Source organism: Mauremys reevesii, linkage group 16 (assembly GCF_016161935.1).
Source record: "Mauremys reevesii isolate NIE-2019 linkage group 16, ASM1616193v1, whole genome shotgun sequence".
Lineage (NCBI taxonomy): Eukaryota > Metazoa > Chordata > Testudines > Geoemydidae > Mauremys > Mauremys reevesii.
In genome coordinates, this window is record NC_052638.1 from 43,535,034 (window position 1) to 43,557,761 (window position 22,728).

The 22,728-nt window shown below is 45.1% G+C and overlaps 1 protein-coding gene across 6 annotated transcripts in view; it reads left to right on the top strand.

The window, feature by feature from the left end:
* The window catches only part of LOC120384228 (mitotic spindle assembly checkpoint protein MAD1-like), a 268,654-nt gene that overhangs the window by 142,731 nt on the left and 103,195 nt on the right, over positions 1 to 22,728 (top strand). For all 6 annotated transcript variants that reach the window (XM_039502618.1, XM_039502612.1, XM_039502613.1 and 3 more), the window contains exon 4: positions 13,576 to 13,643. In XM_039502618.1, the coding sequence (XP_039358552.1) occupies positions 13,576 to 13,643 (68 nt within the window). The remainder of the gene's footprint in view (positions 1 to 13,575; positions 13,644 to 22,728) is intronic.

A 22,728-nucleotide genomic window follows, 5' to 3' on the forward strand; every position in this document is an offset into this window, starting at 1 on the left:
CCCCTCATTCTTCTCTTCTGCAGGCTAAACAATCCCCGTTCCCTCAGCCTCTCCTCATAAGTCATGTGCTCTAGCCCCCTAATCATTTTTGTTGCCCTCCGCTGGACTCTCTCCAATTTATCCACATCCTTCTTGTAGTGTGGGGCCCAAAACTGGACACAGTACTCCAGATGAGGCCTCACCAGTGCTGAATAGAGGGGAATGATCACGTCCCTCGATCTGCTGGAAATGCCCCTACTTATACAACCCAAAATGCCATTAGCCTTCTTGGCAACAAGGGCACACTGTTGACTCATATTCAGCTTTTCGTCCACCATAACCCCTAGGTCCTTTTCTGCAGAACTGCTGCCCAGCCATTCGGTCCCTAGTCTGTAGCAGTGCATGGGATTCTTCCATCCTAAGTGCAGGACTCTGCACTTGTCCTTGTTGAACCTCATCAGATTTCTTTTGGCCCAATCCTCTAATTTGTCTAGGTCCCTCTGTATCCTATCCCTACCCTCCAGCGTATCAACCACTCCTCCCAGTTTAGTGTCATCTGCAAACTTGCTAAGGGTGCAGTCCACACCATCCTCCAGATGGTTAATGAAGATATTGAACAAAACCGGCCCCAGCACCGACCCTTGGGACACTCCACTTGATACCGGCTGCCAACTATACATGGAACCATTGATCACTACCCGTTGAGCCCGACCATCTAGTCAGTTTTCTATTCACCTTACCGTCCATTCATCCAGCCCAGACTTCTTTAACTTGCTGGCAAGAATACTGTGGGAGACTGTATCAAAAGCTTTGCTAAAGTCCAGAAATAGCACATCCACTGCTTTCCCCTCATCCACAGAACCGGTTATCTCCTCATAGAAGGCAATTAGGTTAGTCAGGCATGACTTGCCCTTGGTGAATCCATGTTGACTGTTCCTGATCACTTTCCCCTCCTTTAAGTGGTTCAGAATTGATTCCTTGAGGACCTGTCCCATGATTTTTCCAGGGACTGAGGTGAGACTGACTGGCCTGTAGTTCCCTGAATCTTCCTTCTTCCCTTTTTTAAAGATGGGCACTACATTAGCTTTTTTCCAGTCATCCGGGACCTCCCCTGATCGCCATGATTTTTCAAAGATAATGGCCAATGGTTCTGCAATCTCATCGGCCAACTCCTTTAGCACCCTCGGATGCAGTGCATCCGGCCCCATGGACTTATGCTCGTCCAGCTTTTCTGAATAGTCCCGAACTACTTCTTTCTCCACAGAGAGCTGGTCACCTCCTCCCCACACGGTGCTGCAGAGTGCAGCTGTCTGGGAGCTGACCTTGTCTGTGAAGACAGAGGCAAAAAAAGTATTGAGTACACTAGCTTTCTCCACATCCTCCGTCACTAGGTTCCCTCCCTCATTCAGCAAGGGGCCCACACGTTCCTTGACTTTCTTCTTGTTGCTAACATACCTGAAGAAACCCTTCTTGTTACTCCTAACATCTCCGGCTAGCTGCAACTCCAAGTGTGATTTGGCCTTCCTAATTTCACTCCTGCATGCCTGAGCAATACTTTTATACTCCTCCCTGTTTATTTGTCCAGTCTTCCACTTCTTGTAAGCTGTGTTTTTGTGTTTAAGACGAGCAAGGATTTCACTGTTAAGCCAAGCTGGTCGCCTGTCATATTTACGAGTACTCCTTGAAACAAGCTATTGAAAACAAAACAGAAAACAAACCCTCTCATTTCCAAGTACGTCAGGAGTATGCAGGTATCTCACTGTTTCCCTTTTTAAAAAAAAGTCTAAGTCTCTAACTGAGGTTACCACAATACCTATATAATATCCAATGGATTTGAAGCTATATGGTGGAGCTAAGTCTGTGTTATCTGTTTGGAAACAGTTGGTTGTTTCCCTCTTCTTTTCAAATTGGTTCAAGTTCTGTATTACTCTGGCTAAGACGTGCTATGATATGAAGTTTCTTCTGATCAGGATGAGCCATACAATTTATTGTGGCCTTACTGGATTTGTCTATGCTTTCATGATTGCCTTTTTGGGCAATGTTAACAATGCTAACTGAGTTTTGATATCCACTTCATGAATTTTTAACGTAATTAATTCCAAGGATACACAATTGTGGTATTTTAGGAACAATTTCTAACATGTCCTTTTATAGTGTTTGTTACTTCTGCCCAAAAAATGTGTTAGCTGGCGTGACCATTATATGTGAAATAGGAGGCTTCTTGCAATATTGTGTTCTTTTTGGAATATTCTGTCCTATAATTCTGGAGAACTATAGTCCTATGGCTTTTCAGACTTTTATGGTTCTTCTGGTCAAGAAATGGGGCTGTCTGTCCTATAGGCTTCTTTGTGGCAAACAGCATTGCAGTATGTCCTTGGATCCGTTCCGGAGCAGGGGTGGACTTGCGGGGATTTGTTTTCAGATGCATTTCTGTTGGACTAGAGCTTCTTTATGCCTTTCCACTGATACCAAAACGTTATGACAAGATAGCGCCCAGGTCATGCTGATTGCTTCAGCATGTCCAGACATTATTGGTATGGAGATCTCCTACCTCTCTCATAGGAGTCTGTTCCTTCTGCCGGTGTCATCAGAGCTGCTGTTCTAGAAATATATTCTGATCTGAATATGCTGCACCTTGCAGCTATTTCTGACCTGACATGCTCTGTGGAAGTATAGGAGATTCCGGTGGAGTCCCAACTGTCACTTTGATCTAGATTTTTAAAGGTAATTAGGCTTTGCTGCGCTTAAGAGTCAAAATCCTGTTGACAGTCAATGAGATTTCTGGCTCCTAAGTGCCTAAATTCTTTTTGAAAATTAGACTTGGGCTTCTAAATCATTTAAGCATTGCAATGCTGAGCACAGCATTGCCTAATAACCTTTAAAAATCTGAGCCTTACACTGAAATGCTTTCTCCTTGGGCAGTAGATAATTGTCTGTGTTCTGTGTTCATTTAATCTGTTTTGGGCTATTTATTGTACCTGTTTTTTCCCCCCTTTTCAGCTTCTTCTTGTCCTCTGTCAAGATGTACTGTTTGTTCTTTTAGTGAATTATTTGCCACTGACCGTTCTTCAGTATCCCACCGTAACCCAATTCCTCATTAATGTCTTCTCATCAGTCAGAGAACTGTTCTGTCATGGGACTGTAACTTGGTCCCATTCACCTTCTGAGCATGCTCTTTGTGCCACTTGTTACTAACCACAGCATTTTTTTCACAATTCTATATGAAAAAGTGAGCAATTTGTAGTCAATACCTGATCCTCCTATCACTGTGCTCTATAAGAACAGTGTTGTCCTGCATCCTTTATAATCTTTGAGATGTTTGAGTTGCACCTGAATCAGATCATTAATCTCTCCGTAGTCTTCCCCAAACCTCGTTTTAAGGAAATTAATTCCATACCATAGGTGCCAAGAGGGCATTGTGGTTTTATTCAGATAGGACAAAGTCATTTAGGAAGTTTTCAAGGCTTTGCTAGCCTTTAGGCTATAAAGGGAATGCCATTTCCACTCAGTGCCTGTTCATGTGGATTAGGCTGAGCCCTAAAAAGAACAGGAGTCCTTGTGGCACCTTAGAGACTAACAAATTTATTTGAGCATAAGCTTTCGTGGGCTACAGCCCACTTCATCTGATGCATAGAATGGAACATATAGAAAGAAGATAGATAGATATACACACATACAGAGAACATGAAAAGGTGGGAGTTGCCCTACCAACTCTAAGAGGCTAATTAAGATGAGCAGTTATCAGCATCTTAATTAGAGTTGGTAGGGCAACTCCCACCTTTTCATGTTCTCTGTGTGTGTGTGTGTGTATATATATATATATATATCTTCTTTCTATATGTTCCATTCTATGCATCAGATGAAGTGAGCTGTAGCCCACGAAAGCTTATGCTCAAATAAATTTGTTAGTCTCTAAGGTTCCACAAGTGCTCCTGTTCTTTTTGCAGATACTGACTAACATGGCTGCTACTTTGAAAGCTAAGCACTAAGACATGTTTATATGTAAGATAGGCTGTCAGTATGTTAGGATCTTAGAGTTTACTCTACCAGATCTAAAGCAAAATTGATGGTCCACCTTGCTAATATTGACCATCATAGAGATCTGCAAGGCTGCTACGTGCACAATCCTTTATGCACTACTACTCTTTTGACTTGGCATCTAGATCTGATGCTGGCTTTGGGAGGGAGTTCTGCAGTTCTTGTTTAGTTGGAATTCCTTGTCCATCTTCCTAGAGGTTATATTGCTAACAAGTGGGAATATGCAGAAGCCATTTCAACAAGAAAATTTAGCTATCAGTAACTCTGACTCTCTTTAAGAGAATTGCCTCTGCATATTTCCACTATCAGCCTGCCTGCCTCTCTCTGAGTCCTATTGCCTTAGGAGTGCTGGGATGTAATGAAAGGAGTGGTGGAAGATGAGAGGCTACATGGCGTCTTGTAATCATGGCTCTGAATGTTCATTGCCACAAGGAGGTGTTCATGCAGCCCCCATGGGCACTGTTTCCATAAGGCTTTGAAAGTCCGTGGTGCCAGGGCACGTAGCTCACAAGTGTGACTACAGAGGGGAATAGCTCTGAGAGCCACTGTAAACATTTGGGGTTTTCCTTCAGTGTGGAATTGCCATCAGTAAAGCAGCTGTTCCAGTCCCAATCCAATCAATCTCTCCTGAGAAGTAGGCAGCAAACTGCTCCCAGCTAAAGCTTGCCTCTATTTCTCAGAGGAAGCAACCACCTCCCAGAATAGATCTGCTGGTTGGGACTTTTGCCTCCAACTCAACCACAGCATAAGACATTGCAAACTCTTAATGGCATGATTGGCTGAGGTGGGGGCATGATTTCCCTCACGGGTGCCCTTGTCTAGTCTATTATTACGTATTTTTTAAATTCTTTTTTTACTTCTGGTAGCACCCACTATGAGCGAGGCACTTTCAAAATGCTTTTGGAGAATGGACCCTGCTCTAAGGTGCTCACATTCTAAGGACAAACAAGGAGATGAAGACTGGGAAAGGGCAGGGCAGTAAGTAATGGAAGTAAATTGTACATACAAGTCAATGTGATTCATTCAAGGCAGTGCAGTGGAAGTGGGTGTTTAAGAGGGACATCAGTGTGGGCAGGGTAGGGGAAGCTAAAATGCACAGCTGGATGGAAGGGAGCAGGTCAGTGGAAGACTTGTGCACTATTGAGATGCCTAGAAACAGGATGTAAAGTGAAAAGAGAAAAGGGCCCTAGAGAAAACACTGGGGAACCCCACAGAGAGAAGGTGAGGGAAGGAATTTCCACTGAAAGGTGTTGGAAGAATGGTCAGGGAGGTTGAAGGAAAACCAGTCGAGGGTATCTTGAAAGCCCAGTGAGGATGAGATATCAAAAAGGAGAGGATGACCAACAGTACTGAAAGCTGCAGAGGATGAGGACAGCCCCGGAACAGGTCATTAGAGACCCTAGTGATGGAAGCCTCAGTAGACTGGAAACAAGGGATCCAAGACAGCTGGAGGAGGAGGGCACATTAGTTGCAAACTGCATGGTCAGTGATTTTAGAGCTGAAGGGAAGGAGAGAAGTGGAATGATAGTTGGGAAAGCAGATGGGGTTGAGGGATGATTTTCTTGAGGATAAGAGACCAGGGTATGCTTATATAATGAGAGAGGTCAGAAATGGAGGGCAGGGAGAGGTTCAGCGAGGCGATAAACACAGGGGAAAGGAAGTCCGCCTAGTCTAGTTGACTATTCCAGTCTTCATTCTTTTCCTTTGTTGGAGTCTGTTGCAACACTGTGGTGACTTGTGAGAATGATGCAGATGACCATGCCTTTTGTAAGAGTCTCTGTCGATACTGGAGAACAAACGCTGTTCAGAGTGCTCCAGCAGGCCAGTGATAGCGCTCTCCTGAGGCTGTATAGCATTCTTTAGCAGTGACTTCTGAGTCTAACTGACTTTGTTCATATCTGAGGATGAACCATCAAAATGTGTCCTCTGCCCCTGTAGAGTAGGTGGGCTTTGACCTCGTCATGTGGAACCTAATGATCTGATGTGACAAGGCTGCACTTTTCACCTCCTCTGTCTCCCACTTCAACCCCAAAAGGCTGATGATTCTTACCCTCTTGAGAGAAATTTCTGGCTAAGAACAGAGGGATTGATATTAAACTGAAATTTAGGCTTGTATACCTTCTGTGGTGAATCTGCTTTCATACAGTTTATGAAGGGAAGACTACTGCTCCCTATTAATTGGAGAAGTCTCTGTTTTAGTCATATTAGATAGAAGTATTTATAGATTGCAAGCCCAGAAGGAACCATTGTGGTCAAACCAATAATCACTGCTGCAGCCTTGTCTGGGTACTGAGAAAGCAACTGACGACATCAGATGGCATTGTCTCTTTGCAGCCTTGATGTAATTTGGAGCTGGTTAGAACAGACTCTCTCTGACCCCTTAGCCTCTGTGCTAGTTAAAAGATTGTCCTTCAGAAGGTTTCAGTGGGTGTCACAGTGAGGCAGCAGTGTCTTCTGTCTCCCACATTTTATATCCCCTCCTCTTTGTGTTTAGCAGTATAAACTTTGGCCTAATTGCTTAGGAGGCTAATAGCTATTAAGGTGATTGTCTTTAAGAAAACAGAATTCATAATGGGTGGGATATTCTCAAGGGCCTAAATGACTCTGGAGCACAAACCCATGGAAGGGTAATGGGACTTGGGTGCTTTTGAAAATCCCACCAGAATTGACATCTGTGGACACGATTGTAGCAAACCTTTGAAACAGTTAAAGATTTCAGTTCTGCCAGCATCAGAAATAATGAAGATGTCTAGGGCTTGGTCTGGCTTCACAAAAATAATGAACCATTTGGAGCTTCTTTTATTAGTAGTTATAAAAAAAAGTTGCGCTGTCCCAGTGTCACGTAGGTGATGCCAACACTCAGTGAAATACTGTACTGCAAACTATGAGGATTCCTTGTCCGCAAGAGCTGGAAACAACTTGCTCCAATCTATGTCCTCTGGAGATTTTAATTCCTCTATGACATGCCAATGGCCTGGGATGTGAAAAGGTGTTTTTTCTCCCAATTTGGGCCTCACATCCAACTCAGATAAATGTGTTTGGAGTAGGGAAGCTGCTGTTCAGAATGTTCCCACCTCGAGGGGCTCCCAGTGGAATGGGTATTTCAGTCTGAATCACAACCACTCTGCGAATTACAAAGGGAAAAGAAAATTGTGGGAGCAACTAGGAATGGAGTTGCCTGGAACGGTCTCAAAAATCCTGAACTCCCTATTAACAGATCTTCATTTAAAATAATATTAAAAAATTAAACCTCTCTAGGGCATTGATTCAAAGCCAGGCCTGTGAGCGCTCTGCACACATCTCTGGGACAAGGAAGGAAGCTATATCTCTGTTCAGATCTCTTGGCTGCATGCACATGCTGCAGTATGAATGCTGACTGCTATTGCAGTGTCTCATTTTGCAGCTTTGGAGATTCATAGCTACCTTCATGATTTTATAAAACATTTGTGTTCTCCGTACGTTATCAATCATTGGCAGACTCATTGTTTTATAATGTACTTCTCAGCAAGCTGTTTGCGACTCATCACCCTGCTTGCTTTATAGTCTATAAATATTTAATTCTTTAATAAACTGCTTATATGTAATATCAAATGACTGATGCACTTCTCTCTCCCCCTTTCAATAGTCCTCCTATTTGCAAAACACTTCTTTCTTTTTCTAAATAGCAATATGTTTCATAAATGTTTGAATTTCCTTTTTCTAAGTAGCAATTTCTTCAGGGTGTTTGGTAAAATGACAGGCAGAGTAATGGCTCCTGCATCATTAAATCAAGTGCCTCATGCTAGTACTGTAGTGTGGAGAGCTGCTTCAGAATGGTCACCTATTTGTAATTAGAAACATTGTGCTGGGATAGCCGCTGATCACATTTCAACTCTATGCATGTAAAATAGCATTTACAGCCAGCAGTGGTGACCTCCATACTGTTGCAGTTGGCACTTTGTGTCACAACCCTAAACTTATTCTAAGAATGGGCAGGAGTTCTAGTGCATGGATTTGGTTTTGGTTTACATAAAAAAGATAAAACAGCAGCTCCAGTGAATTCCACAGTCAGTATCAAAACCAGTGAGATTTCTCCTCTGCTGTAGGCACCCAAGACCTTTTGGGGAAGATAAAATACAGGGAAGAATTTTTTTAAGTGTGTGTAATGCCCAGAGAGAGGTTCAGCTAGGACAGAGATCCAAACCTAGGCTCAACCACTTGCCTCTTCAACCTCCTTAAGCAACCCTTTGGATTTAGCAGCCATTCCCTTCTGAAAAGCTCCCTCTGCCAGGCTTAGCACACCCTGCTCATGCATCCCAGTTCGCGGCTCCATAGCCACTAGCATTCCATGACTGCTCCAGCCCCACAGCCTGGGCCTGCCAACCCCCAGCTCAGCCCTCATGTCCCTCACTACATGGCCACCCTTCCTTGACTTGCAACTTGGGAGTAACTGGAGGCTGGGTGTGAGCAGACCAGGAGTGGTTGCTGTCACCGCAAAGCAGTATAAAAGGCACCCCAGGTTGGAGAACTGAGGGGACGCAGCTGGTCTACAGTCCAAATTGTATCCTGTAATGTCACAGCCTTAAACTTGTCTGATGTGACCCTTTTACCCTGAAATGGTAGTCCCAGCCCCTAGTACAAGCCATTTCTCCTTCACATTATGTGATCCCTTCATCTGAAAAAGGTATGTGACGTGACACCTCCAACTCAACACAGCACATTTCACCATGATATGATGATGACCCTTCACCCTGCTGAGATGGCAAATCCCCTCCCCTCTAAGATTCCCTTAACATGACTTCTAAGATTCTCCTGCTGTGACTCATTTAATAGTGACCCAGCATGATCCCATTTAGATCCCAGCAACCTATCAAGACCTTCCTCATTGATTTGTCAGATGAGTTCCCATCCATCACATCACAACACAACCTTTTCCCTGCCAGGCTCAGCTGGCATGCCACCTCCTGCCTTTCAGTAACACAACCTCCCTGCCTTTTAGGTGTCAAATTCTCCTTCACTGAATGAGAATTTGACACCCAAGAAGCGTATTTGTTTTCAGGTACCTGCTCTCTTAACTGTATACATACCGATGATGGGTCATAGTGGTTGTGCTCATAGATCCCGGTCAGGATCAAGGACCCATTAGGCTGATCTCTGCATCAACACAGGCAAACAGATGGTTTGAGTCTCAAAGAATTTACATTCTAAAGCAGAAAAAGCCAGACAGAGGTCGGGTCACCTGAGCACAGTGACCAGATGCTGGCGTGCACACATCCTGTCAGTCATCTCTCTCTTCAGCTGTTTTTATATAATTGCTTTATTTATATTATTCCATATTTTCCTGGCCCCAGTGGGTGTTTCACAGGGGGCTTGTGCTCTGGCATGTCTTGTGTGCAGGATGTACTCACGTGCTTTCACCTGGATCCAGGGAAGTTATTTTTGGTTTGGTGATCCTTGCCTAGAGGCTGGTACTCTTGTGATCCATTCTGCCTCAGAAATGGATAGTGATAGCCTGCACTGAGGTGTGGCAGGGCTCTTGTGCTTACCACTTTCTCTAATCTATCCTAGGCTTGTCTATAGAGCCCACCAGTAATGATCTTATTCACTCCTTATATAGTGCTGACCTTCATAGCACGGTACAGCCATTAGCTAATCCTCACAGCACTCCTGGATGGTAGGTTGGTAAATATCCTCCCTATTTTACAGAAGGAAAGCTGAGGCATAGAGAGGTGAAGTGTCTTGTGCTAGGCCAGAGAGTAAGACTGAGCCAGGATTAGAATTTAGGACGATCTAACCTCAATCCCTTTCTACTCAGTTCTCCAGACCACATTGCCATCACCTGAGCAGAGACCAGGTAAATTAGACCTGCATCATAGAGCTGCAATGGACTTTATAGGGGTTCTGCTCTTCACCCTTTTCAGCTTCTAGGAAGGTAGGGTGTGTGTGTGTGTGTGTGTGTGTGTGTGTGTGTGTGTGTTTGGCTGACACATCCATTTCTCATGCATGATGAAAGTGGCAGCAATGGAAAGATAGATGAGTCCATGAGCCTGAGTACATACAAGCAGCTTCAGCTGGGAGTTCTCCTCTTTGCCACAGCACCAGCCCATCCCCCAGTGTTCCCCTTGGAATAGTTATAGGAGAAGAGAGCACTAGCCTGTCCATCTTGCTTTTCTTCTGCCTGGGTCACCTCAGTACCTGCTCTCTGCTTGGAGGAGACCTGGCTTGACCTCGTACCCCAGTTACTGTGGTCTTAAGAATGCTTCAGTAGAGCGCTATGGAACCTCTTTCAAACATGCAATTATGCCCGATCCTCTGCCTGTAGCAATCTGGATACCTGCACTGCAGCCAGTGAAACTATGCTGGCATACACCAGCTGAAGATCTGGCCCTTAAGAGTTTCCTGAGCGACAGACTAGGTCTCTTCTCATCTGTGTCTGTGGTGTGGGATGAGAGAGGAGTTCTTTTCATGGTAGAGCCCACCTGAACTGCCCTTCTCTCACAGTACCACCTGCTCATTTTGTAGGCAGGGATGAGACCAATAGCCCCTCTCTCTCTCTCTCTCTGGAGATGAGCTCTGACTGCAGCTTGAGTCGTGCCAATGGCCAGAGTGCTGCTAAGGATGTTGTCTTGGCGGGAGCTGTTTGCACTCTGAGTGTGGCTAGACATGTCTAGACATGGGTTTTTCTGAAGCAGCTATCAAGCACAGTCGACCACAGCTGAAGTGACCACATTTCTGTTTGCCATTGGTTGTTTTATGCCCCCGATACTTCTTATTAACCCCTTGTTCTCATCTGTAGGTCAATCCAACTGATCCAGAGGAATATTCCTAGCTGAACATACTTGCAAAATATCCGGTAATTCCTATCCTATATAGACCTTTATTTTTTGCACTTGTAACATTGAGCAATAACTGGAATTGTTACAGGAACAGATGCCCTGAAGTCATGGGCTTAACTGACAGGAGGATCTGGCCTGTGCTGTGCAATGATGGTTCTATCTGCTCTTCAGCAGCACCTGTGATAATGACAGCAATGAACACCCCTGTTCCACAGTTGCCTGAGCCGGAAGGAGCTACACTTGACCTGCCTTTGGTTTTCAGTGGTAGTGAGACAAAGCCAGTAGGGCAGAGACCTATCTGCTGTTGTCCCAGGGCTCTTGTCCTTGAAGAACATATTTGAGGCTGGAATTAGCAGCGGCCAACCTGGGTGGAGTCCTGCACCAGCTGCACACTGCTGTGTTTTCACTCCCTCCTTGAGGCTGTTTCATTCGAATGCTCCATTGCTACAGAATTGTGATATGAAGCAGCCCTTCCCTCTGGTTCCTCTTCTCCCCTCCCTCCTGACAAACATTCTTGATGCAATTTCTGAATGAAAACTGGGAATTATCTGGGCAACCAGCTTCCAGTCCTAAAAGAGGCTCCAGGCGGCATGTGGTGCCTGGGGCTGCAGCTTAAATAAGGGTAAAGGTAAATAAGTAAATCATGCAGTGGGCTGTGCCATTCCCTAATGAGCCTGTTTGTCCCAAGCGCTGTGCTGAGGAGCCTCTTCTCCTTGGTGATAACCTTTCTGCATGTTAATATTATGCATGTATTCCATGTGACTTCTTCTGACTTGCCACTTCCTCCTTCCCACTCATTTAAATAAAAATAATTTATGTGGACATTCCTTCAGTCAGGATTTTCTCTCCCCCCCCCCTTTAATATTTCGCTGATGCTTTGCGCACAAATGAGGTCGTTATGCTTTCGCATATCATTAGGGCTTTATAAAGAACAACAGCGACATCTGCATGTGCCGCAGCGCCACAGAGATGGGGAAAAATACAGAAAACAAGCCCCGAATGAGCTCTGAGCATGTCGGCTCTCTTTCCTCAGCTTCCTTTGCCACCACCATGTACACAAGTAATTGTACAGTGTAATCACATCATGGCTCATCTGAATATTCATAGCCGAGACAAAGCTTTGGAGGAGATGAAATGTGGGGGAAGGGGGAGAATTCCAATATAAAACAGCATTGCATTTCCGAATGAAGGTGTGTATTCTGCACAAGGAAGGGATTTGAAATCCAAATGGTCTGTATGCACCATTCAGAATCTGGGGGCAGTGGGTAGCATTGCACACATGCCCTCTCCATCCAGAGGAAAAATAAAACAAAACAACAAACAGCTACAGAAAAGCCCCCAGCAGAAGTGATATTTGAAGAGTCGCCAACAGTGGCTAACCAGCTGCTGTTTTACCAGGATGAAATAGTCCATTGAGGGAGCTTTAGAAAGACCCCAATTAATATGTTGTGCATGTCTAAGATCTACAAAGAGCCCACTGTATTCCTCTCTCCCCCCCAACCACCACGTTCATTCCCTGGCCAGTGCCAGTGGAGACTGATCTTAGCTACCAAATCATTGATTAATCACTTCACCAGTGACAACACTCCTCTCCAAAAAGCAAGAAAGAAAAAAAGAAATAACAAACATAAAGAGGCAACTGTTCACTAATTAAGGTGTAAATTACCGCTGGTTCCTTCCCTCTCTTTACCTTAATAAGAGAGAGCAAGAGAGAGAGAAATAGAATTCCCATGTTAATGTGTATGTTGTCTTCACTGTTTTACTTTTACTATGTATATTCTTTATTAATATTAACCAGATAGGGTGGTGGTGTTTGTCAAAGCTGTGGCTGGCTCTGCCAGTGCATTCCCCAAAGAGATCCTATTTCCATACCACTGGAGTTTATATTCCTTTAAATGTCTAGCGCAGCACCATTTCCTTCTCTTTAATACACCACTCTGCTGGAATTAGAAGAATCCAAGGTTATATCCAACATCAAAGGTTTCCTAGTCATCATGATTTTAGTAAAAGTGAAGACAGCTCATGGAACGAGTCCCTGGCTTTTGAAGATAGGCATCAGAGGGACCTTTCTCTCTCTCCCCCCACAACTTTGTACCTTTCCTGGCTCTGAATGTCCCACGCTAACGCGGTTTAATGATATGCAAATGAAATATGCATAAAACCATTCTACTGTATGATGATTAAACACTGGAGACATTAACAGCCGACGCTTCACTGTTTGACTGTAATAATCTTTCCTGAACATCCAGTTTGATTGCGGAGTTATGGAAACCCATAGCAGTTGGCAGAGAGAGAGCGAAGGAAGGAGAGATGCAGGGACGCATCACCCATCTCTGCGTTTATCCCACTCCAGGAGACGTTCCCCCTTTGTACTGCATTCCTAGTGCTGTCTTTTGTAATCCACCCATGCGGTCGCACCAGGGCGATTAACGGGAAAAAACCTCTTTTCTCTTAATGTTTCAAAGCTCATTAGCCAAACGATTATTCCTCATTAACAGCGAAAGCTCATTCATTAAAAGGAAAAATATGCCCAAAAGATGCCAGCGCTGTTAATCCTGAGCCCTGTAGCTGGGCTGTAAATCCCGTGCTAGTATTTTCCATTCAAAAGGGACGCGCGCCAATCCACATTTTAAAAAAAAAAAAAGGAAAAGAAAACAGTTTGTATGTTTTGTAAAATCCGCAAGAGAGGCAATCAATATTCCCATTTAATGACTTTATTTTTGTGTCTCCCTTCTGATTCCAGCGCCCATTCCTGGCTCAGCGCCCGGTGCCAACAGAACACCTTTCAGGATCCACAGCAGCGCAGATAACGTAAGTAGCCAGCTGTCCCTGAAACCCGCTTCCAAAACCCCAAACCCCACAAAGTGTGTGTGTGGATTTTCTCCTCCTCACCCCTCCAGTGTGCCACCCGGCTTCACAAGTAGCACCTTCCAAATCTCGCCGTCTTCAAGTTTGTGCATGTCTGTGTGGCATCCCTCCTCCTCCTTCACTCCCATAGTGGATCTTGTAAAGGGCTTCAGATCGGCCCCATTCATCTCCCTGGTGATAGCAGTGAATGTAGATAAATCTCTGCCTGCCTGCTTGCTGCTGGAGTATGATTTTTATTTTGTCTTCTGTGTATACCTGGGTCAAAAAATGGGATGTACATGCACACTCGTGTGTGAGTGTGTCTCATATACACACACGTGTGTGGAGAGAGAGAGAGAAATAAATACACATGTGTATACATAAACATACACATACCTCACATACATACACATCTGTGTGCTTAAAATTGTCTGAGGCAGTGTGTGCATATGTGTATGTGTGTATATATACACAGATAAGCATCTCTAGCTATATCTATATAAACATTCCCCCTCCTCCCAGCAGAGGCTGTGTGCATCTATGATCCTGCCCTATAAGAGCTGTATTCCAGGCTTCCTTCGGAATTCTGTTTGGAGACCTTTCTGCTCCCTTCTCTGTCTCTCCCGAGCTGCAGAATTGGCACCTTTCCCTGAGATTCTCCGAATGGCAAGTGGCATCGGCTGTAGCCTGCATTCTTGCAGCTTCCTGTGGCATTTCTCTCTCGATGTCGGCAACTCCCTTTTGTTTGTTGTTGACTGGGCTGGGATTTTTTGTTTTATTGTTTTGGTTTTTTCTTTAGTTAATTTATAAACGAACCTGAATGTCAAACAAGCCAACAGCTTGCGCCAAAAAAAAAAAAAAAAAAAAAAAGCCCCGCACAAGCGCCTTCTGCTGCGACAGATGCCCAGATTGCCCCTGGCACGGAGGATGGGCACAAGGGGTTTGTTGTTGTGGTTTCTCTTTTGCTGTTTTTGTTGTTCCCTTTATTTTTAAAGACTCCAGAATGCCGGCCTCGGCTTGGAACGCAGCGGTGTCATGGCGGAGACGACGGCCTTTGTTTCACAGGGTGTGAAAGCATCCCTTGTGCTGGCTCCACTGCGGCAGAATGACGTGGACAGGGGGGAAAAGTGCTGAAAGTCAGATTTGTGCCTCGTCGGTGGGGGAGTCCCCCTGATCCCCAGTAGCTGAGTCCCTGTGTCCGAGAACGGGCTTGCAGTGGAAGAACCTAGTCTGTAATCCTGGCACTTGCGCCTTCGGTTGCTGCTTGCTGTTTGCTCCTGGGGGTCTGGATAATCTCCCTTAGCTTTACCGCACTGTCTGGCCCGCATACAGGGCCCCTGTAACATATACCCGCTGCTATCATCACACGAAACTGTGGCGTTGCCACTGAATGGATGGCACTGTGCCAACTCTTCTGCCATCCGCCCTTGCAGCTTCTTCCCTCCCTCCCTCCCTCCCTCCCCCTCCTCCTCCTCCCCCCATCAACTTGACGTTAATTAACACACGGGTTAATTGATTTTAAAAGCTGAAGAATTACAGTTAACTTTTCCCACAGGGTACAGACGCCAGCCGCTTGGCACAATTCTGCCTTTCACACTGGTGCAAGGGGGCAGAGAAAAGCTCTCAGCAAAGCTAGCCACTGCTGAGGGAACATTGTCTGCTTATTGAAGTACAGCTGATGGAAGCCGACGAGCTACAGTCTCATCCTTTGCAATATGTTGCCATTATATTTTCTTATAAGTAATCAAAGCAACTCCTCCTCCTCTCCCTCCGTCACCCGCCCCCTTTTAAAACTGAAAGCGCTGCGGAAGTTTGAGTAGGAAAAAAAGGCTTATTACAATAAACAAAAAAAAAAATCTTTGCTTTATTTAATTAAGTAGTTATGAAGGAGAGGGCTCCCCACCCCAAGCACACTGAAACGATGGGGTAGGCAGTTTGAATATTGCTGCCTTTTATACATTGGTCCTGTATCCTTGTATTTTTTGTCTCCCTAATTGGCTCAGATGCGTTGCTAGTGGTGAAGAATCTCAACCAGGGGGAAAGTTGGCTCGTTGTAATTAAGAACAAAATTTACCATGTGAGAGCTTTGTTTTTTGATTTCTCTCTCCTTCTCCCCCAATCTCTGCTGCAAATGAGGGCAAATTACAGTGCAGATGGGAGGAGACATGGCAATGCTTGGAACTTGCTGCTTTCACTTTTTTATGCGTTCGTTTTATTTCATTTTGTTTTTTAAAAGCATGAAGCAAGTGAAGCGACAAGAGGAATCCATTATGCAAATCATGTCACATTTGCATAATGTCTCATGACTGGAATATGCAAATGGGCTGTATAATTTATGAGTGCCAGTGTCTGTCTAAAAGTGTTTCCCATAATTTAAAAAAAAAAAAAGTGAGCCTGTGAGACATAGGGAAGGCGGCTTGGCTTGCTGCCCTACCAGGGAAGCTCTGAGCTTTCTCCTCAAAGTGCTCCCTGGTAGCAGCAGCAGAAATTAAACTTCCAAATGCTCATTAACCCATCAGAGGCAAAGACCCCTTTCGCTCTCTGTCTCTCCCCATCCTTTATTTTCTGTCCCTCCCTCCAAGTCCACCCACCCCCATGTCTAACTTCTGCACAAACCACATGACTAATACATAGGATTTCACGACCCGTTGGAAAAGAGAGACTGTTTCTGGCAAGCTTGCTGTTTGCTTGCTTCCTTGTTTGTTTGTTTGTTTGAATCAGGATGACTCTGAGACAGTGGATGAGAAGAAGAGTCTGCTCCTTCCAGCTGTGTCTTTGAGATAGACTGGCTTTGAAGGCGCAGTGTGTTTCAGGGAATAGCATTTAAAGTTTCTGTACATGGGAGGCATTGTGGCATGTGTCAGTGACATTGCTCAGTGTTTGAAATGCGTTGTGTCTAACTCATGGTTTCAGTAAGGGATCTGTGTCCGACTTCTTGAAGAGCTATGAAGGTCGATCTAGTGATGGCACTACCCAGCGAAAGCGAGTTCATGGCTGGAGCTGGCGATCTCCAGTTCCAACCATAAGAAAGTCTTTGAAATGCTCTGAAAATGCAGGACTGGTATCAAGGCTCTTTATGCCCTTTATTTTTTACTCAGCACTTGTGAGAGTCCTGTTTGAGCCTAGCGTGACTGCAGGGCTTGGGATTACAGTAAATAAAGGAGCGCCCAGGTGCTTTCCAATGGTGCAATGGCACCCAGATGCTACATGGATGCCTGCCTGAGAAAGACCTAGAACAATAGTAAGTAATTATTGATAACGATATTTGGGAATGAGGATTTTCAATTTTGACTCTGCTGTACAGATATGGGGAGGTGGTTTTGATCCCAAAGTGAACTCAGTGGTTTGGAGTTGTTTCTTTAAACATGTTACAGTCTGTGGATGTCACTGAACTCCTAGTACTGGCATTCTAGGAGCGGGCGCGGTGCTTGGGGTGAGTGTGTGGCAGTGGTTGTCAGTTTTGAGCTGAAAAGGCCCCATTCGGTTATGAAGCTGTTTTCTGAGTGGGAGAGAAGGGTCAAAAACTTATCTCAGGAGTCTCAATTTTCATTTAAAAATGAAGCAAGTTTCTAATCTTTCTGGTTTCAAAGAATTTTCTGAATGTGAATGAAGCTGCCTTAATTGATGAACGTGTAATTAATGACAGCTTTCATATGAAAGCATAGATTCATATTTTTAATATAATTCTGTATGTAAAGTTACCATATTTATATGCACTGTAAGTGTTGGCTTTGGCTATACATGGCATAATGAGCTTTTAAAATATTAACAAATTACTGTGTGTTACCATGTTTTTGTGTGTGGCTAAAACAGCACAATGGATTTCAGGACATGGGCACAACATAATTTTGAGGTGTGAGGTCACAAGAAGAAAAAGTAGGTGTGTTTTGAATCTTGTAAGGGAAGGTGAGAGTTTTTGAGGAACCTGTGAGAAAGCAGTGACAACCTTACACATCTAGACTTCAGAAGGCTTCCCCCCTTCCCCAAATACCTGGAAGTTTGCTGCCGCCTTCCTGTTCTGAGAAGAGAGGTGTCTGATGAGCAGTCCCTGCAGTGCATCAGACCACACAGTTCCTCACCAGGGTAGAGCTCAGGCTAACTTAGACTGTGCCTACAGGAAAGGACTGAGCCTGTGTATAGGAAGGATATGTGACTTATGCCACGAGCACTTGGGCAAAGAGAATGGAGGCATCCTAGCAAGTCGCAGGGCGTCAGCACCATTGGGAGTCAGAGTGGAGAAGCAGCAGCCGGCCAGAGAGGATGGGAAGGGAATGGAGAACAATGATGCTGTAGCAGTGGAGAGTGAAGGAAAAGCTTGTCTGCTGAGGAACAATGAGGGAAGAAAGGCTTCCTGAGCAGGGTGTGGGGTGGTAGCACAACGGTAGGGTTTTAGCGTTGTCCTTCTGATGCTAGCAGTGATGAGACTCCCTTCAGGGTATGGCTGATGTTGGGACGATGGGAGCGAGGGATCTATTGTGTGAGTAAAATGATTGGCAGGCTACCGGGATTGGGATTCTGTCCCTACTTCGTGAGAGTTGTCTGTCTGTCTTTCGCTCTTTGCAGGACACTGGCTCAACTCATTGCTGCTCTCTGGCTGTCAGTGTCAGCTGATTGTAGTGCTCAGCAGTCTAGTCATTTCTTAGATAAGCAAGAGCACAGATGAAATATAGAGAAGTTTTAAACTAAATGAAGCAAAATTATTGTTCTTTCTTGGGATGCGAGGTATACTTCTGGGACCCTCTCCTCTTGCTTTGCGCTCCTCTGACCTACACAACTTGCTCTGGACACCTTCAGTGCCACCCCTGAGCTGCCTAGAGGGTTGTGGAGCGGGCCTAAGGGGCTCTCCTCCCCTCTGCAGCCCACTGGCGTGGGGATAACAGGCTCCATTTTAGACTTTTAGCCTTTGTCATTTCGCTGCTTTGGGGTTTTACAAACTCCAGCTATGGTCTGTGGATCAGCAGAAGGCAACATGCTGAGAACCATACAGTGTGACACTGGGGAGGTTGCAGAGCAGGACTGGTCCATCAAGGGACCTTTCTCTTCCCAAGGGGTTCACAGAATAAATGAACTGCAGAACCACTGCTTTAAAACATGACTTTGGGTTAGTTTCCCCTCATACCTGCTTCTCTGCACAACTAGACTGCTATAAAATAGGGTGCTGGAAGGTATTGCTGAAACTTCTTTCACAAAGCTCTGCTGATTCGTCTCAGTCCTGCTCTGCAGCAAGTCCCTGTATTTGGATCCTGGAGCCCCTCTCCCCTGCATTTCTGCCAGGCTACCCCCATCCTAACCTGGAGCTCCTGCTGCTATTCCTGTCCCACATCCCAGTTCTGCTAATGCAGCCAGTGTCCAGGCCTGCAGTGCCCTTTACTTAAGTTAGTGGCAGACATGTGCTGAGCCAGAAATTGCCATGTATGACAGCTTCTGGAGTAGCAAGCTATTATGAAGACGTCATTTAATCTGAATTGTGACAGAGGCATTGGTGTTTCCTGACTGGTGAATTTTTCTTAAGTGTTTGCTCCTAGTCAGGCTAGTGGCAGAAGCCAAGGGCATCTTAGGAGAGCTAATCTTTAGGGCGCTGCCCCTCAGAATACTGAGGGTGCTTTTCAAACCTTTGTGAAAAAGTAACAACTGCCAAAGAATGTTGTTTCCCTCTTTCATGAACTTGTGTGTCCTCTACATTCTCTTTGGGTAGAACCTGAGGAAACTCTGTTCCCATGTAAGTGGTGACTTTCTGTATTTCTGTAAAACAAAACCCTCACATATTCTCCATTTTGTCCCCAACTACCATTTTGAGAATGATTTTCAAGAGAGTAACCTGTGCCTTACACTTAGGGACATCCTAGGTTTAAGGACTGAAGTATCTGTATTCCTGTGCCAGAGATTTTCTAGCCCTTGCAAGCTGTGAAAGATAAGACCTTAAAATGGGTAAACAGAGTGGGGATAGTCTGGCCTGGAGATGGGGTGCTCACCTGAGATGGATATATTTGGCAAAGGGGTACAGTCTTCGAGTAACCTGCTCAGCCTAGGTGGAAAATGCATTTCTGCCCATTGATAACATTTGAGTGTGCCTTTTTTCAGGACCCTGAGGCAATGTATTTGACAACTGGGGGGGAGTTTTCTGCTTGTTCCAGTTCATGGAAGAGCTTCTGCCTTCCAACTAGCATTGCCTTGATCTCACCAAGTTACTCTTGAGTCAGCAGTTTGCTTCTTGAAGTCACTGGGTGGCCTTGCTGACAGTATCATCCACTCCATACAAGGAGTTGTACAGCAGGGTGTCATACATGGCATTATATGTTCTCCTTGAGTGGTCTGACAGAGCTGTTGAATAGGAGGGGCAATAAAACTTAGCCTGGTGGGACTTGGCACATTGAAGCTTTTGGGGAGCAAGAATAATTTCTCATAACTCTCTGGTATCTGCCCCAGGGGAATTCCTGATACCAGCTCAGTGCACCTCCCATGATCCCTGCCGCATTATGTAGGTGGGCCTGCTATTCTTTATGGCCAGTTGTGCTGAAAGTCACTGATAAATGCAGCAGGATCAGCAAGTCTGTCTGTCTAATCTAAATGAACTGCCCATACCAACCTGCTCTTTGAAGTTCGCCACTATCCCCACATTGTCCAGTTGCCTCAGATTTAAACCTCATCTCCTCACCTCTAAGGCCCAGCCTACATCAAAGTACACACTGGAGACAACAGGCTTGAAACCTTTCACATTTTGAAAACGAGGGTGTTTTAGAAGGAGGGAGGCTTAGCAGAAATGTCCAGCTTTACCAGCAGGACAAGGTTGTAGCAGCATGGGCATGGGCCCAGGCAAAGTTGTTGCCAGTGTGCCTGCTCCAAAAATAATTGTGCAATCTCTGTTTTTAAAAAAAGCACATCCTGCTTCTCTTTTTCTTTCACTGCCCAAACCGTGCAAGCAGTTTAGATCCCTGTGAATGATACAGACCCGTGGAGTATTCCTCTTTGATGATCCATGGCATGACTCTGGCTGGAGAGTCAAGACATTGAGTCAGAATTCTGACACTCAGGGGAGCCAGGCTGAGGTCACTTCAGCTTCCTGAGCTCTCCCAGGCAGCTACTTGGAGTCGTCGTCATGCTCTGTCACTGTCATGCAGCGATTCAAAGCCCTGCCTCTCTTAGCTGAGACACTGCTCTGGTCTCTCTCTTTATGGACATTACTAATTTTAAAATACTTTTGTCATGCTGTATCATGACATACAAACAGGTGGCAGATGCTGTGTGTGAAATTGGGATTGGACTAATAGCACATCTGCTCTAATAGTAAGCACAGGTGGTTGTGGAGGTAATGCTCTTACATGTGAAGAGCTAGACTGACCCTTTTAAAGACGTTACCAGGCAGCACTATCTGTAGCCTTGGATGGAACTCGCCAAGTGTCCCTAGGACAGGTGGAATCTTACAGAATTACTGATGGTAATGGAAGAGATCCCACGTCCTGTTGTCCAAGGGCAAAGCATCTGTGGGAGGTATCACGGCAGTATGGGGGCCCATGGGAGACACCACTGAGAAGTGGGATAGCAGATCTTTGGGAGGCATCCCTAAGTTGTAGTAGAGGGTTGAGGCCCACGAGAGGCTTCAGCACTGCAGCCTGTTGGGGGGGATGGCAGACCTCTGAGAGGCATTGCTACAGGCTGCCGGGGGAGAATGGGCCCACAGGAGGCATGGTGTATGGCCCATGGGGGGCTGGTGGCAGGCCTGTGGCAATTGTCTCTACAACCCGATGGTGGATCAGTGGGAAGTGTTGCCAAGACATTTTTTTAAAATCAGCAGGTCCAGACAACTTGTATCCAAGAGTTTTAAAAGAGCTGGATGAGGAGTTTGCTGGACCATCAGTGTTGATTTTCAATAAAGTCTTGGATCACTGGGGAAACTCCAGAAGACTGAAAAAAAACTAATGTTGTGCCAATTTTTTAAAAGGGTGGATGGGATGACCTGAGTAATTATAGGCCTGTTGGCCAGAAATTGATCCCAGGCTGATGTAGGACTCAATTAATAAAGAATTAAAAGAGGGTAATATAATAAATGCCAATCAACATGGGTTTATGGAAAATAAATCCTGTCAAAGTAACTTGATATCTTTCTTTGATGAGATTACAAGTTTTGTGGATAAAGGGAATAGTGTCGAGGAATAAACTTAGACATCTCTTGGTACTGCACAACATTTTGATTATAAAACTAGAGCAATATAAAATTACATGGCACACATTAAATAGCTTAAAAACTGGCTAACTGATAGGTCTCAAAATGTAACTGTATACAAGGAATTGTCATTGAGTGGGTGTGTTTACAGTGGGGTCCTTCAGGGATTGGTTCTTGCCCTATGCTGTTTCATGTTTTTGTCAATGACCTGAAAGAAAACAAAATCATCACTGATAAAGTTTACAGGTGACACAAAAACTGGGTGTGTGGTAAATAATGACGAAGACAAGTCCAGGAATTCAGAGTGATCTGGATCACTTAGTAAACTGGGAGCAAGCAAACAATGTTCATTCTTCTTTGACTGCTTGCTTGTGTCCATTCCGTTGTAGGTGTGTGCGCTTGCCACATGCACCGGTGCCTCAAGTTTTTCCCTCAGCAGTATCCGTAGCTGATTGGCTCTGGTGCCCTCTGAAGTGGCTCTGATGGCACAGTATAAGGGGCACTGCTGGCTCCTCCCACACTCAGTTCCTTCTTACCAACAGTGACAGTGCTGGAACATCTTCTTGCTTCGACAAGCTTTCTCATTCTTAATCTGTTGATACGAACTGAACGTAAGAACGGCCATACCAGGTCAGACCAAAGGTCCATCTAGCCCAGTATCTGTCTACCGACAGTGGCCAATGCCAGGTGCCCCTGAGGGAGTGAACCTAACAGGCAATGATCAAGTGATCTCTCTCCTGCCATCCATCTCCATCCTCTGACGAACAGAGGCTAGGGACACCATTCTTACCCATCCTGGCTAATAGCCATTTATGGACTTAGCCACCATGAATTTATCCAGTTCCCTTTTAAACATTGTTATAGTCCTAGCCTTCACAACCTCCTCAG